We start from the raw sequence: 15,019 nt of genomic DNA on the forward strand, positions 1-15,019 counted from the left end.
GTTTTAAACCTCCATCTCCTCTCAGATTGTCTGTTTTAAACCTCCATCTCCTCTCAGATTGTCTGTTTTAAACCTCCATCTCCTCTCAGATTGTCTGTTTTAAACCTCCATCTCCTCTCAGATTGTCTGTTTTAAACCTCCATCTCTTCTCAGATTGTCTGTTTTAAACCTCCATCTCCTCTCAGATTGTCTGTTTTAAACCTCCATCTCCTCTCAGATTGTCTGTTTTAAACCTCCATCTCCTCTCAGATTGTCTGTTTTAAACCTCCATCTCCTCTCAGATTGTCTGTTTTAAACCTCCATCTCTTCTCAGATTGTCTGTTTTAAACCTCCATCTCCTCTCAGATTGTCTGTTTTAAACCTCCATCTCTTCTCAGATTGTCTGTTTTAAACCTCCATCTCCTCTCAGATATTTGCCGCTCTTTATCATGATCCTTCTAGCTTGATTCTAACCAGCCATATAAGGATATTGTATATGAGGCTGTGTTTTTCAGCCCCCCAAAGGGCCAGGTTTCCCAGAGTCCTTTATGCCTAGTAAAGTGTTGTTGTGGTTTGGTGTCCTCAGGCTAAGTGTGAGTCAGTGGATGGAGAAAACATCCTCTGTGTCTGTCCAGAAGGGTATGTTGGAGACGGAGTCACGTGCTACGGGATGATGCTAGAGGTAGGCTATACTGTACCTGTGGCACCTGGGTTGTATTCATTAGTCTGACACTGTTGCAAAACGTTTTGCACCGTAGCGAGTAAAATTGAAACGGAAACCAAAAAAACAAGAGTTTCCATTGGACAAATTCAGGTAGTGTTTCCTTCTGTGTGCTTCCATTTGGTTACTAGTGAATACACCCCTGCCTTGCGTAGACAGTACAAGGTGGTTGGTACTGCTTCACTGACTGTTATTGACTTGTTTTGTTTGTTAGGAACTGGACATGAATATCAATCTGTATGGTTTTCACCGCCTGATACAGGTCTGTAGTGGTCTATTTTTTGTACTTTCCTTTTGGCTCTAACTCTCTCCATATAATTTAAGATGTATTTGTATTTCTACACATCATATTCCTGTAGATTCAGAGTCTTCAGAAAGTATTCATACCCCTCGATTTATTCCACATTTTGTTGTTACAGCCTGAATAAAAAATTGTTTAAATAGATTATTTGTCTCACCCGTCTTCACACAATACACCATAATGACAAAGTTAAAACATGCTTTTAGACATTTTAGCATATCTATAGAAAATTAAATACAGAAATATCTAATTTACGTAAGTATTCACACCCCTGAGTCAATACTTTGTAGAAGCACCTTTGGCAGTGATTACAGCTGTGAGTCTTTCTGGGTAAGTCTCTAAGAGCTTTCGCACACCTGGATTGAACAATATTTTCATTTTTTTTAATTTATGTATTATTTAAGCTCTGTCAAGTTGGTTGGTGATCATTGCTAGACAGACATTGTCAAGGTTTGCCATAGATTTTCAACCCATTTAAGGCAAAACTGTAACTAGGCCACTCAGGAACATTCAGTGTCACAAGCGACTCCAGTACGTATTTGTCCTTGTGTTTTGTGTTTTTGTCCTTGTGTTTTATGTTTTTGTCCTTGTGTTTTATGTTTTTGTCCTGCTGAAAGGAGAACTTATCTCCCAGCGTCTGTAGGGAAGCCGACTGAACCAGGTTTTCCTCTAGGATTTTGCCTGTCCTTAGCGCTATTCCATTTATTTTTAATCCAAAAAAAACTCCCAAGTCCTTGCCGATGACAAGCATACCCATAACATGATGCAGCCCCCACCATGCTAAAAGTCACCTTGTTTTAGAGAGATTTACACAGTTATCAAAATGTGCCACCAGTGTAAGTCTACACGAAACACAGCCCTTATTTTAAGTGTTTGTAAAATCACATATGGGAAAAAATGAATGGTGGAAAACGATTGGAAAACCTCTCTGGTCTTTGTGGTTGAATCTGTGTTTGAAATTCACTGCTCGACTGAGGGACCTAACAGGTAATTGCATGTGCGGGGTACAGAGATGAGGTAGTCATTTAAAAATCATGTTAAACACTATTATTGCACACAGAATGTGATTTGTTCAGCACATTTCTACTCCTGAACTTATTTAGACATAACTAAGGGGTTGAATACTTATTCACTCAAAACATTTCAGCTTTTCATTTTTTTTAAAATTTGTACACATTTCTAAAAACATAATTACACTTTGACATTATGGGATATTGTGTGTAGGCCAATGACATAAAATCTCAATTTAATCCATTTTAAATTCAGGCTGTAACATAACAAAATGTAGAAAAGTCATGGGGTGTGAATACATTCCGAAGGCACTTTATAAATGTCAGGGATTGATCCTTTCTGTTTCTGTCCCCTCTCTTAGAGGTCGTCAGAGTTTGACCTGAGTGGGAATATAACGGCTCTGGTGCCTTCCAGGGACGTTATCCGCAATCTAACCAGCTCTGAGCAGGACTTCTGGTTTAGCCGCTACAGGCTCCCGTACCTTCTAAAGTAATTTACCTTACCATGCCTTACCATGCCTTACCATGCCTTACCATACCATACCATACCTTGCCTTACCATGCCTTACCATACCATACCTTACCATACCTTACCATGCCTTACCATGCCTTACCATGCCTTACCATGCCTTACCATACCATACCATACCATACCATGCCTTACCATGCCTTACTATACCATACCTTACCATGCCTTACCATGCCTTACCATACCATACCTTACCATACCTTACCATGCCAATCTAACCACCTCTGAGCAGGACTTCTGGTTTAGCCGCTACAGGCTCCCGTACCTTCTAAAGTAATTTACCTTACCATGCCATGCCTTAACTAACCATGCCTTACCATACCTTAACATACCTTAACTTACCATACCATGCCTTACCATACCTTACCATACCATACCTTAACTAACCATGCCATTCCATACCATACCGTAGTTTACCATGCCATGCCTTACCTTACCATACCTTACCGTACCATACCATACCTTACCGTACCATACCATACCTTACCATACCTTACCATACCATGCCATACCTTACCTTACCTTACCGTACCATACCATACCATACCATGCCATACCTTACCTTACCGTACCATACCTTACCGTACCATACCTTACCATACCTTACCATAACATACCTTACCGTACCTTACCTTACCGTACCATACCATGCCATGCCATGCCATGCCATGCCATACCATACCATGCCATACCTTACCATACCATACCATACCTTACCATACCATACCATACCTTACCATACCTTACCATAACATACCTTACCGTACCTTACCTTACCGTACCATACCATGCCATGCCATACCATACCATACCATGCCATACCATACCATACCGTACCATACCATGCCATACCATACCATACCATGCCATACCTTACCATACCATACCATACCATACCGTACCATACCATACCGTACCGTACCATACCATACCGTACCGTACCATACCATACCGTACCGTACCATACCGTACCATACCATACCGTACCATACCATACCATACCGTACCATACCATACCGTACCGTACCATACCATACCGTACCATACCATACCGTACCGTACCGTACCGTACCGTACCGTACCGTACCATACCATACCGTACCATACCATACCGTACCGTACCGTACCATACCGTACCGTACCGTACCATACCGTACCGTACCATACCATACCGTACCGTACCATACCGTACCGTACCGTACCATACCATACCGTACCATACCATACCGTACCATACCATACCGTACCGTACCATACCGTACCGTACCGTACCGTACCGTACCATACCGTACCGTACCATACCGTACCGTACCGTACCATACCATACCGTACCGTACCATACCATACCGTACCGTACCATACCGTACCGTACCGTACCGTACCGTACCGTACCGTACCGTACCATACCGTACCGTACCGTACCGTACCATACCATACCATACCGTACCGTACCATACCATACCATACCATACCGTACCATACCGTACCGTACCATACCGTACCGTACCGTACCGTACCGTACCGTACCATACCGTACCGTACCGTACCGTACCATACCATACCGTACCTTACCATACCATACCGTACCGTACCATACCATACCATACCGTACCATACCATACCATACCGTACCATACCATACCATACCGTACCATACCATACCGTACCATACCGTACCGTACCATACCATACCATACCGTACCATACCATACCGTACCGTACCATACCGTACCATACCATACCATACCATACCTTACCTTACCTTACCATACCATACCTTACCATACCATACCGTACCATACCATACCTTACCATACCATACCATAGCTTACCCTCTAAAGCAGTGGTATTCAAACTTTTTCTGTCAGGCCCCCCATCCAGTATTGGGGAACATCCTGCGCCCCAAGTCTATTTCTATGGGCACAAGCATTGTTCATGACACAAACTGTTCACACCCCTCTTGTCGGCAGAGAGAAAATATTGCAGGTTTGAAGCTTATTTCTCCGCAATTCAACACATTTTGTCATGGAGTTCAGAGAACTTTGCTGTTTTAAAGCTCCTTTTCTTGCAATTCTCTACATTTTGCCATGTCTAATGTGTATTAATGTGATATTTGAGTGACTAGAACATTACTATAAAATCTAATGGCTAAAAAAACGTTAGCTGACATGGGCTAGTTGATCTGGACATTTCTGACAAGTTATAAATATCTCTCTAAGGTCTGTAATGACTGACATTTCAAGTTATAAATATCTCTCTAAGGTCTGTAATGACTGACATGTCAAGTTATAAATATCTCTCTAAGGTCTGTAATGACTGACATGTCAAGTTATAAATATCTCTCTAAGGTCTGTAATGACTGACATGTCAAGTTATAAATATCTCTCTAAGGTCTGTAATGACAAGAGGAACTGATGATGCAATACCCAAGTTCTAAATTGCACTTTGTTCATTCTACTATTACAACTTTCAAGCGTAAGTTTCAAGTCCCCATGCCTGGGGGGGCTCGCCCCACAGTTTGGAAACCACTGCTCTAAGACACGGAGTTGCCTCGACCTACATGCCAATCTCGGATCAGATTAGCATTTTCCCCACTTATGGTTTAGGTTAGGATTGGCTCACGGGAAGATGATCCGAGCTCTGTACCCGAGGGAAACGTCACCCCGGGAGCATATGGCCGGGATTCAATCCAATCACGGGTTGTAGACAATTCTGCTTTTAAAGGCAACGTTCCAGCATAGGTGGAGATCAGGTTCGCCATAAAACGCCACATATGTCGGCTCAATCCAAATTGCCTTTAAAAGCGGCATTGCCTATTTTATTCATTTATTTGGTCTCGTTGAAATAAAGAAAAAAATTCCAAGCGATTGTAAACGAGATTATAACACGCGATTAGATTGAATCCCGGCCTGAGACACACTCCTCTTCCTCCCCAGAGCCCACTTCCTCCGGGGGATATTCTCCATAGAGGACCTGGAAAAGCAGGTCAACCAGCGGTTACCCACTCTACACTTGCCTACTACATGGGAGGTTAAAACTGTTGGTGGGGTAAGTTGAAGATGTTGTTATCGTTGCTCTTGTTGCCATAGCGTCTACAGCCATGTCTCAAGATGATCTGACTTTGACGGTCTTCTTGATGTTCCAGGAAGTTAGAATAGAGAATGCAACCATCCTCACCGCCAACATCCTGGTTCTTCTTTATGTTTCAGGAGGTTAGGATAGAGAATGCAACCATCCTCACCGCCAACATCCTGGTTCTTCTTTATGTTTCAGGAGGTTAGGATAGAGAATGCAACCATCCTCACCGCCAACATCCTGGTTCTTCTTTATGTTTCAGGAGGTTAGGATAGAGAATGCAACCATCCTCACCGCCAACATCCTGGTTCTTCTTTATGTTTCAGGAAGTTAGGATAGAGAATGCAACCATCCTCACCCCCAACATCCTGGTTCTTCTTTATGTTTCAGGAAGTTAGGATAGAGAATGCAACCATCCTCACCCCCAACATCCTGGTTCTTCTTTATGTTTCAGGAAGTTAGGATAGAGAATGCAACCATCCTCACCGCCAACATCCTGGTTCTTCTTTATGTTTCAGGAAGTTAGGATAGAGAATGCAACCATCCTCACCCCCAACATCCCTTCTATCAACGGATACATCCACATCATTAATACGGTAACGTGTAACAGGTCACTGCTTTAGTCTGTGGATACAAATCAACTTCACACAAACTTGTTTTAATTGAATATTCCAAAAGCTTTTACACAAGCAAGGGTTGTTAGAGGTTAAATCAATCCTGTGTTGATGGTTTTGTGTTTTCAGGTTCTGTTCCCCCCCTTGTCAGACATCCCACCAGAACCCCCAGGCCTGATGCAGTTCCTCAACACCACCCCTACCTTCAGTCTCTTTACACAGGCAGCACTGGTACGTTATTTTTGGTAGGTCGGTACGTTGTAACGTAAGGCAGCTTGATGCACAAATACACCCCCTGGACAGGACGCGTGTGCTCTGCTGTTACATGCTAGGACCAAGGTAACAATATTTACATGTTTCCTCCACATTTTATTTTTATTTATTTATTTCACCTTTATTTAACCAGGTAGGCAAGTTGAGAACAAGTTCTCATTTACAATTGCGACCTGGCCAAGATAAAGCAAAGCAGTTCGACACATACAACAACACAGAGTTACACATGGAATAAAACAAACATACAGTCAATAATACAGTAGAAAAATAAGTCTATATACAATGTGAGCAAGTGAGGTGAGATAAGGGAGGTAAAAGGCAAAAAAAAGGCCATGGTGGCAAAGTAAATACAATATAGCAAGTAAAACACTGGAATTGTAGATTTGCAGTGGAAGAATGTGCAAAGTAGAGATAGAAATAATGGGGTGCAAAGGAGCAAAATAAATAAATAAATAAATACAGTAGGGAAAGAGGTAGACACACCTTAAGTCCAACCTGCCTCCCCCAGGCCTTCCATACATGTGACTTGTGTTTGATTTAGCTTTCTGTTACAATGGAACCAATGGAATAGAACAGCATTCAAGTATTTGAACATATTTGAAATGCCAGTATGTGTCTGTTACGTGTCTGGTATCAGCTCGATCAGAGATATTATTGACTTTGCTTTCTGTTTTTCACCGTAATCTCCCTCCAGCTCTACAACCTGACAGAGGAGATTGGTGTCTATGATTATACGCTCCTACTTCCACACGACGCCGCCGTCCGAGATTACCTGAGACAGACCAACTCTACACAGCTGGTAGGTAGATTACCTGAGACAGACCAACTCTACACAACTGGTAGGTAGATTACCTGAGACAGACCAACTCTACACACCTGGTAGGTAGATTACCTGAGACAGACCAACTCTACACACCTGGTAGGTAGATTACCTGAGACAGACCAACTCTACACAGCTGGTAGGTAGATTACCTGAGACAGACCAACTCTACACAGCTGGTAGGTAGATTATCTGAGACAGACCAACTCTACACACCTGGTAGGTAGATTACCTGAGACAGACCAACTCTACACAGCTGGTAGGTAGATTACCTGAGACAGACCAACTCTACACACCTGGTAGGTAGATTACCTGAGGCAGACCAACTCTACACAGCTGGTAGGTAGATTACCTGAGACAGACCAACTCTACACACCTGGTAGGTAGATTACCTGAGACAGACCAACTCTACACAACTGGTAGGTAGATTACCTGAGACAGACCAACTCTACACACCTGGTAGGTAGATTACCTGAGACAGACCAACTCTACACAACTGGTAGGTAGATTACCTGAGACAGACCAACTCTACACACCTGGTAGGTAGATTACCTGAGACAGACCAACTCTACACAGCTGGTAGGTAGATTACCTGAGACAGACCAACTCTACACAGCTGGTAGGTAGATTACCTGAGACAGACCAACTCTACACAACTGGTAGGTAGATTACCTGAGACAGACCAACTCTACACACCTGGTAGGTAGATTACCTGAGACAGACCAACTCTACACACCTGGTAGGTAGATTACCTGAGACAGACCAACTCTACACAACTGGTAGGTAGATTACCTGAGACAGACCAACTCTACACACCTGGTAGGTAGATTACCTGAGACAGACCAACTCTACACAGCTGGTAGGTAGATTACCTGAGACAGACCAACTCTACACAGCTGGTAGGTAGATTATCTGAGACAGACCAACTCTACACACCTGGTAGGTAGATTACCTGAGACAGACCAACTCTACACAGCTGGTAGGTAGATTACCTGAGACAGACCAACTCTACACACCTGGTAGGTAGATTACCTGAGGCAGACCAACTCTACACAGCTGGTAGGTAGATTACCTGAGACAGACCAACTCTACACACCTGGTAGGTAGATTACCTGAGACAGACCAACTCTACACAGCTGGTAGGTAGATTACCTGAGACAGACCAACTCTACACAGCTGGTAGGTAGATTATCTGAGACAGACCAACTCTACACACCTGGTAGGTAGATTACCTGAGACAGACCAACTCTACACAGCTGGTAGGTAGATTACCTGAGACAGACCAACTCTACACACCTGGTAGGTAGATTACCTGAGGCAGACCAACTCTACACAGCTGGTAGGTAGATTACCTGAGACAGACCAACTCTACACACCTGGTAGGTAGATTACCTGAGACAGACCAACTCTACACAACTGGTAGGTAGATTACCTGAGACAGACCAACTCTACACACCTGGTAGGTAGATTACCTGAGACAGACCAACTCTACACAACTGGTAGGTAGATTACCTGAGACAGACCAACTCTACACACCTGGTAGGTAGATTACCTGAGACAGACCAACTCTACACACCTGGTAGGTAGATTACCTGAGACAGACCAACTCTACACAACTGGTAGGTAGATTACCTGAGACAGACCAACTCTACACACCTGGTAGGTAGATTACCTGAGACAGACCAACTCTACACAACTGGTAGGTAGATTACCTGAGACAGACCAACTCTACACACCTGGTAGGTAGATTACCTGAGACAGACCAACTCTACACAGCTGGTAGGTAGATTACCTGAGACAGACCAACTCTACACAGCTGGTAGGTAGATTACCTGAGACAGACCAACTCTACACACCTGGTAGGTAGATTACCTGAGACAGACCAACTCTACACAGCTGGTAGGTAGATTACCTGAGACAGACCAACTCTACACAGCTGGTAGGTAGATTACCTGAGACAGACCAACTCTACACACTTGGTAGGTAGATTACCTGAGACAGACCAACTCTACACAGCTGGTAGGTAGATTACCTGAGACAGACCAACTCTACACACCTGGTAGGTAGATTATCTGAAACAGACCAACTCTACACAGCTGGTAGGTAGATTACCTGAGACAGACCAACTCTACACAACTGGTAGGTAGATTACCTGAGACAGACCAACTCTACACACCTGGTAGGTAGATTACCTGAGACAGACCAACTCTACACAGCTGGTAGGTAGATTACCTGAGACAGACCAACTCTACACAGCTGGTAGGTAGATTACCTGAGACAGACCAACTCTACACAACTGGTAGGTAGATTACCTGAGACAGACCAACTCTACACACCTGGTAGGTAGATTACCTGAGACAGACCAACTCTACACACCTGGTAGGTAGATTACCTGAGACAGACCAACTCTACACAGCTGGTAGGTAGATTACCTGAGACAGACCAACTCTACACAGCTGGTAGGTAGATTATCTGAGACAGACCAACTCTACACACCTGGTAGGTAGATTACCTGAGACAGACCAACTCTACACAGCTGGTAGGTAGATTACCTGAGACAGACCAACTCTACACACCTGGTAGGTAGATTACCTGAGGCAGACCAACTCTACACAGCTGGTAGGTAGATTACCTGAGACAGACCAACTCTACACACCTGGTAGGTAGATTACCTGAGACAGACCAACTCTACACAACTGGTAGGTAGATTACCTGAGACAGACCAACTCTACACACCTGGTAGGTAGATTACCTGAGACAGACCAACTCTACACAACTGGTAGGTAGATTACCTGAGACAGACCAACTCTACACACCTGGTAGGTAGATTACCTGAGACAGACCAACTCTACACAGCTGGTAGGTAGATTACCTGAGACAGACCAACTCTACACAGCTGGTAGGTAGATTACCTGAGACAGACCAACTCTACACAACTGGTAGGTAGATTACCTGAGACAGACCAACTCTACACACCTGGTAGGTAGATTACCTGAGACAGACCAACTCTACACACCTGGTAGGTAGATTACCTGAGACAGACCAACTCTACACAACTGGTAGGTAGATTACCTGAGACAGACCAACTCTACACACCTGGTAGGTAGATTACCTGAGACAGACCAACTCTACACAGCTGGTAGGTAGATTACCTGAGACAGACCAACTCTACACAGCTGGTAGGTAGATTATCTGAGACAGACCAACTCTACACACCTGGTAGGTAGATTACCTGAGACAGACCAACTCTACACAGCTGGTAGGTAGATTACCTGAGACAGACCAACTCTACACACCTGGTAGGTAGATTACCTGAGGCAGACCAACTCTACACAGCTGGTAGGTAGATTACCTGAGACAGACCAACTCTACACACCTGGTAGGTAGATTACCTGAGACAGACCAACTCTACACAGCTGGTAGGTAGATTACCTGAGACAGACCAACTCTACACAGCTGGTAGGTAGATTATCTGAGACAGACCAACTCTACACACCTGGTAGGTAGATTACCTGAGACAGACCAACTCTACACAGCTGGTAGGTAGATTACCTGAGACAGACCAACTCTACACACCTGGTAGGTAGATTACCTGAGGCAGACCAACTCTACACAGCTGGTAGGTAGATTACCTGAGACAGACCAACTCTACACACCTGGTAGGTAGATTACCTGAGACAGACCAACTCTACACAACTGGTAGGTAGATTACCTGAGACAGACCAACTCTACACACCTGGTAGGTAGATTACCTGAGACAGACCAACTCTACACAACTGGTAGGTAGATTACCTGAGACAGACCAACTCTACACACCTGGTAGGTAGATTACCTGAGACAGACCAACTCTACACACCTGGTAGGTAGATTACCTGAGACAGACCAACTCTACACAACTGGTAGGTAGATTACCTGAGACAGACCAACTCTACACACCTGGTAGGTAGATTACCTGAGACAGACCAACTCTACACAACTGGTAGGTAGATTACCTGAGACAGACCAACTCTACACACCTGGTAGGTAGATTACCTGAGACAGACCAACTCTACACAGCTGGTAGGTAGATTACCTGAGACAGACCAACTCTACACAGCTGGTAGGTAGATTACCTGAGACAGACCAACTCTACACACTTGGTAGGTAGATTACCTGAGACAGACCAACTCTACACAGCTGGTAGGTAGATTACCTGAGACAGACCAACTCTACACACCTGGTAGGTAGATTATCTGAAACAGACCAACTCTACACAGCTGGTAGGTAGATTACCTGAGACAGACCAACTCTACACACCTGGTAGGTAGATTACCTGAGACAGACCAACTCTACACACCTGGTAGGTAGATTACCTGAGACAGACCAACTCTACACAACTGGTAGGTAGATTACCTGAGACAGACCAACTCTACACACCTGGTAGGTAGATTACCTGAGACAGACCAACTCTACACAGCTGGTAGGTAGATTACCTGAGACAGACCAACTCTACACAGCTGGTAGGTAGATTACCTGAGACAGACCAACTCTACACACCTGGTAGGTAGATTACCTGAGACAGACCAACTCTACACAGCTGGTAGGTAGATTACCTGAGACAGACCAACTCTACACACCTGGTAGGTAGATTACCTGAGACAGACCAACTCTACACAGCTGGTAGGTAGATTACCTGAGACAGACCAACTCTACACACCTGGTAGGTAGATTACCTGAGACAGACCAACTCTACACAGCTGGTAGGTAGATTACCTGAGACAGACCAACTCTACACACCTGGTAGGTAGATTACCTGAGACAGACCAACTCTACACAGCTGGTAGGTAGATTACCTGAGACAGACCAACTCTACACACCTGGTAGGTAGATTACCTGAGACAGACCAACTCTACACACCTGGTAGGTAGATTACCTGAGACAGACCAACTCTACACAACTGGTAGGTAGATTACCTGAGACAGACCAACTCTACACACCTGGTAGGTAGATTACCTGAGACAGACCAACTCTACACAACTGGTAGGTAGATTACCTGAGACAGACCAACTCTACACACCTGGTAGGTAGATTACCTGAGACAGACCAACTCTACACACCTGGTAGGTAGATTACCTGAGACAGACCAACTCTACACACCTGGTAGGTAGATTACCTGAGACAGACCAACTCTACACAACTGGTAGGTAGAGATTACCTGAGACAGACCAACTCTACACACCTGGTAGGTAGATTACCTGAGACAGACCAACTCTACACACCTGGTAGGTAGATTACCTGAGACAGACCAACTCTACACACCTGGTAGGTAGATTACCTGAGACAGACCAACTCTACACAGCTGGTAGGTAGAGATTACCTGAGACAGAACAACTCTACACAGCTGGTAGGTAGATTACCTGAGACAGACCAACTCTACACACCTGGTAGGTAGATTACCTGAGACAGACCAACTCTACACACCTGGTAGGTAGATTACCTGAGACAGACCAACTCTACACACCTGGTAGGTAGATTACCTGAGACAGACCAACTCTACACAACTGGTAGGTAGATTACCTGAGACAGACCAACTCTACACACCTGGTAGGTAGATTACCTGAGACAGACCAACTCTACACACCTGGTAGGTAGATTACCTGAGACAGACCAACTCTACACACCTGGTAGGTAGATTACCTGAGACAGACCAACTCTACACAACTGGTAGGTAGAGATTACCTGAGACAGACCAACTCTACACACCTGGTAGGTAGATTACCTGAGACAGACCAACTCTACACACCTGGTAGGTAGATTACCTGAGACAGACCAACTCTACACACCTGGTAGGTAGATTACCTGAGACAGACCAACTCTACACAGCTGGTAGGTAGAGATTACCTGAGACAGACCAACTCTACACAGCTGGTCGGTAGATTACCTGAGACAGACCAACTCTACACACCTGGTAGGTAGATTACCTGAGACAGACCAACTCTACATACTTGATACATTGGAAGGAAGGAAAAAAAGTAAAGAAAGAAAGAAAATATTGGGATCATGACTTCCCAGTGTATTTGGGGGTGAAGTAAAATCAAATCAAATGTATTTATATAGCCCTTCTTACATCAGCTGATATCTCAAAGTGCTGTACAGAAACCCAGCCTGAAACCCCCAAACAGCAAGCAATGCAGGTGTAGAAGGACGGTGGCTAGGAAATACTCCCTAAAAAGGCCAGAACCTAGGAAGAAACCTAGAGAGGAACCAGGCTATGAGGGGTGGCCAGTCCTCTTCTGGCTGTGCCGGGTGGAGATTATAACAGAACATGGCCAAGATGTTCAAATGTTCATAGATGACCAGCAGTGTCAACTAATAATAATCACAGTGGTTGTAGAGGGTGCAACAGTTCAGCACCTCAGGAGTAAATGTCAGTTGGCTTTTCATAGCCGATCATTAAGAGTATCTCTACCGCTCCTGCTGTCTCTAGAGAGTTGAAAACAGCAGGTCTGGGAAAGGTAGCACGTCCGGTAAACAGGTCAGGGTTCCATAGCCGCAGGCAGAACAGTTGAAACTGGAGCAGCAGCACGGCCAGGTGGACTGTGGACAGCATGGAGTCATCATGCCAGGTAGTCCTGAGGCATGGTCCGAGGTTGGTCCGAGTTGGTATAGCCTACATTATCATTCCATGTAATTACACTGTTAGTTCCCTTCAGTTGGTATAGCCTACATTATCATTCCATGTAATTACACTGTTAGTTCCCTTCAGTTGGTATAGCCTACATTATCATTCCATTTAATTACGCTGTTAGTTCCCTTCAGTTGGTATAGCCTACATTATCATTCCATTTAATTACGCTGTTAGTTCCCTTCAGTTGGTATAGCCTACATTATCATTCCATTTAATTACACGGTTAGTTCCCTTCAGTTGGTATAGCCTACATTATCATTCCATCTAATTACACAGTTAGTTCCCTTCAGTTGGTATAGTCTACATTATCATTCCATTTAATTACGCTGTTAGTTCCCTTCAGTTGGTATAGCCTACATTATCATTCCATTTAATTACACGGTTAGTTCCCTTCAGTTGGTATAGCCTACATTATCATTCCATGTAAATCCACTGTTAGTTCCCTTCAGTTGGTATAGTCTACATTATCATTATCATTCCATTCGGAATTAATCAAAGTACAATTGTCTTTCTTTTGTGCCTAAAGGCTCTCCAAATCAGTTTTTTATGATACATAAATACATTCCTAACCTTAAATAATGTTCAAGATCAGAGTATATTTTTATCTAACAATTGGTGCTGAAATGGAGACGAGTATGCATATACATCCTTTGGGGTATATTTTAGTTTTTATTTATTATATTTTTTTAACAATACAAAACATACACAAACAAACGACAACATACAAACGCACACAAACATCCACAAACATCACCCCTGTCCAGACCCACCTGCTCACACCCCCCATCTCCAGCGTCCGCATCACTCTCCACCACATGGCCTCAAACTGCACCATTTTGTTTCTCTCAGTCTCCCACGTAATTTCAACATTTAGATAATAAAGCATTTGACTTTTCCCATTGTGTCTAACGATGGCGGATTTGTTGATTTCCAGTTTTTAAGTATACGTTTTTTCAAGATGATTGCCGAGAACTATCGTCCAACTCATCGGGTATCTCACTGCACCGGCATATGCCATGTCTTCAAATGC

At 44.0% G+C, this 15,019-nt stretch overlaps 1 protein-coding gene across 1 annotated transcript in view; it reads left to right on the plus strand.

Moving 5' to 3' along the window:
* stab1 (stabilin 1) overlaps positions 1-15,019 on the plus strand; it is a 336,738-nt gene that overhangs the window by 188,418 nt on the left and 133,301 nt on the right. Inside the window, exons 26-32 of the mRNA XM_071364529.1 lie at positions 566-661; positions 915-962; positions 2,374-2,501; positions 5,477-5,588; positions 6,134-6,211; positions 6,359-6,460; positions 7,197-7,301. Of these exons, the coding sequence (XP_071220630.1) occupies positions 566-661; positions 915-962; positions 2,374-2,501; positions 5,477-5,588; positions 6,134-6,211; positions 6,359-6,460; positions 7,197-7,301 (669 nt within the window). The remainder of the gene's footprint in view (positions 1-565; positions 662-914; positions 963-2,373; positions 2,502-5,476; positions 5,589-6,133; positions 6,212-6,358; positions 6,461-7,196; positions 7,302-15,019) is intronic.

Source organism: Salvelinus alpinus, chromosome 2 (assembly GCF_045679555.1).
Source record: "Salvelinus alpinus chromosome 2, SLU_Salpinus.1, whole genome shotgun sequence".
NCBI classification, from domain to species: Eukaryota; Metazoa; Chordata; class Actinopteri; order Salmoniformes; family Salmonidae; genus Salvelinus; species Salvelinus alpinus.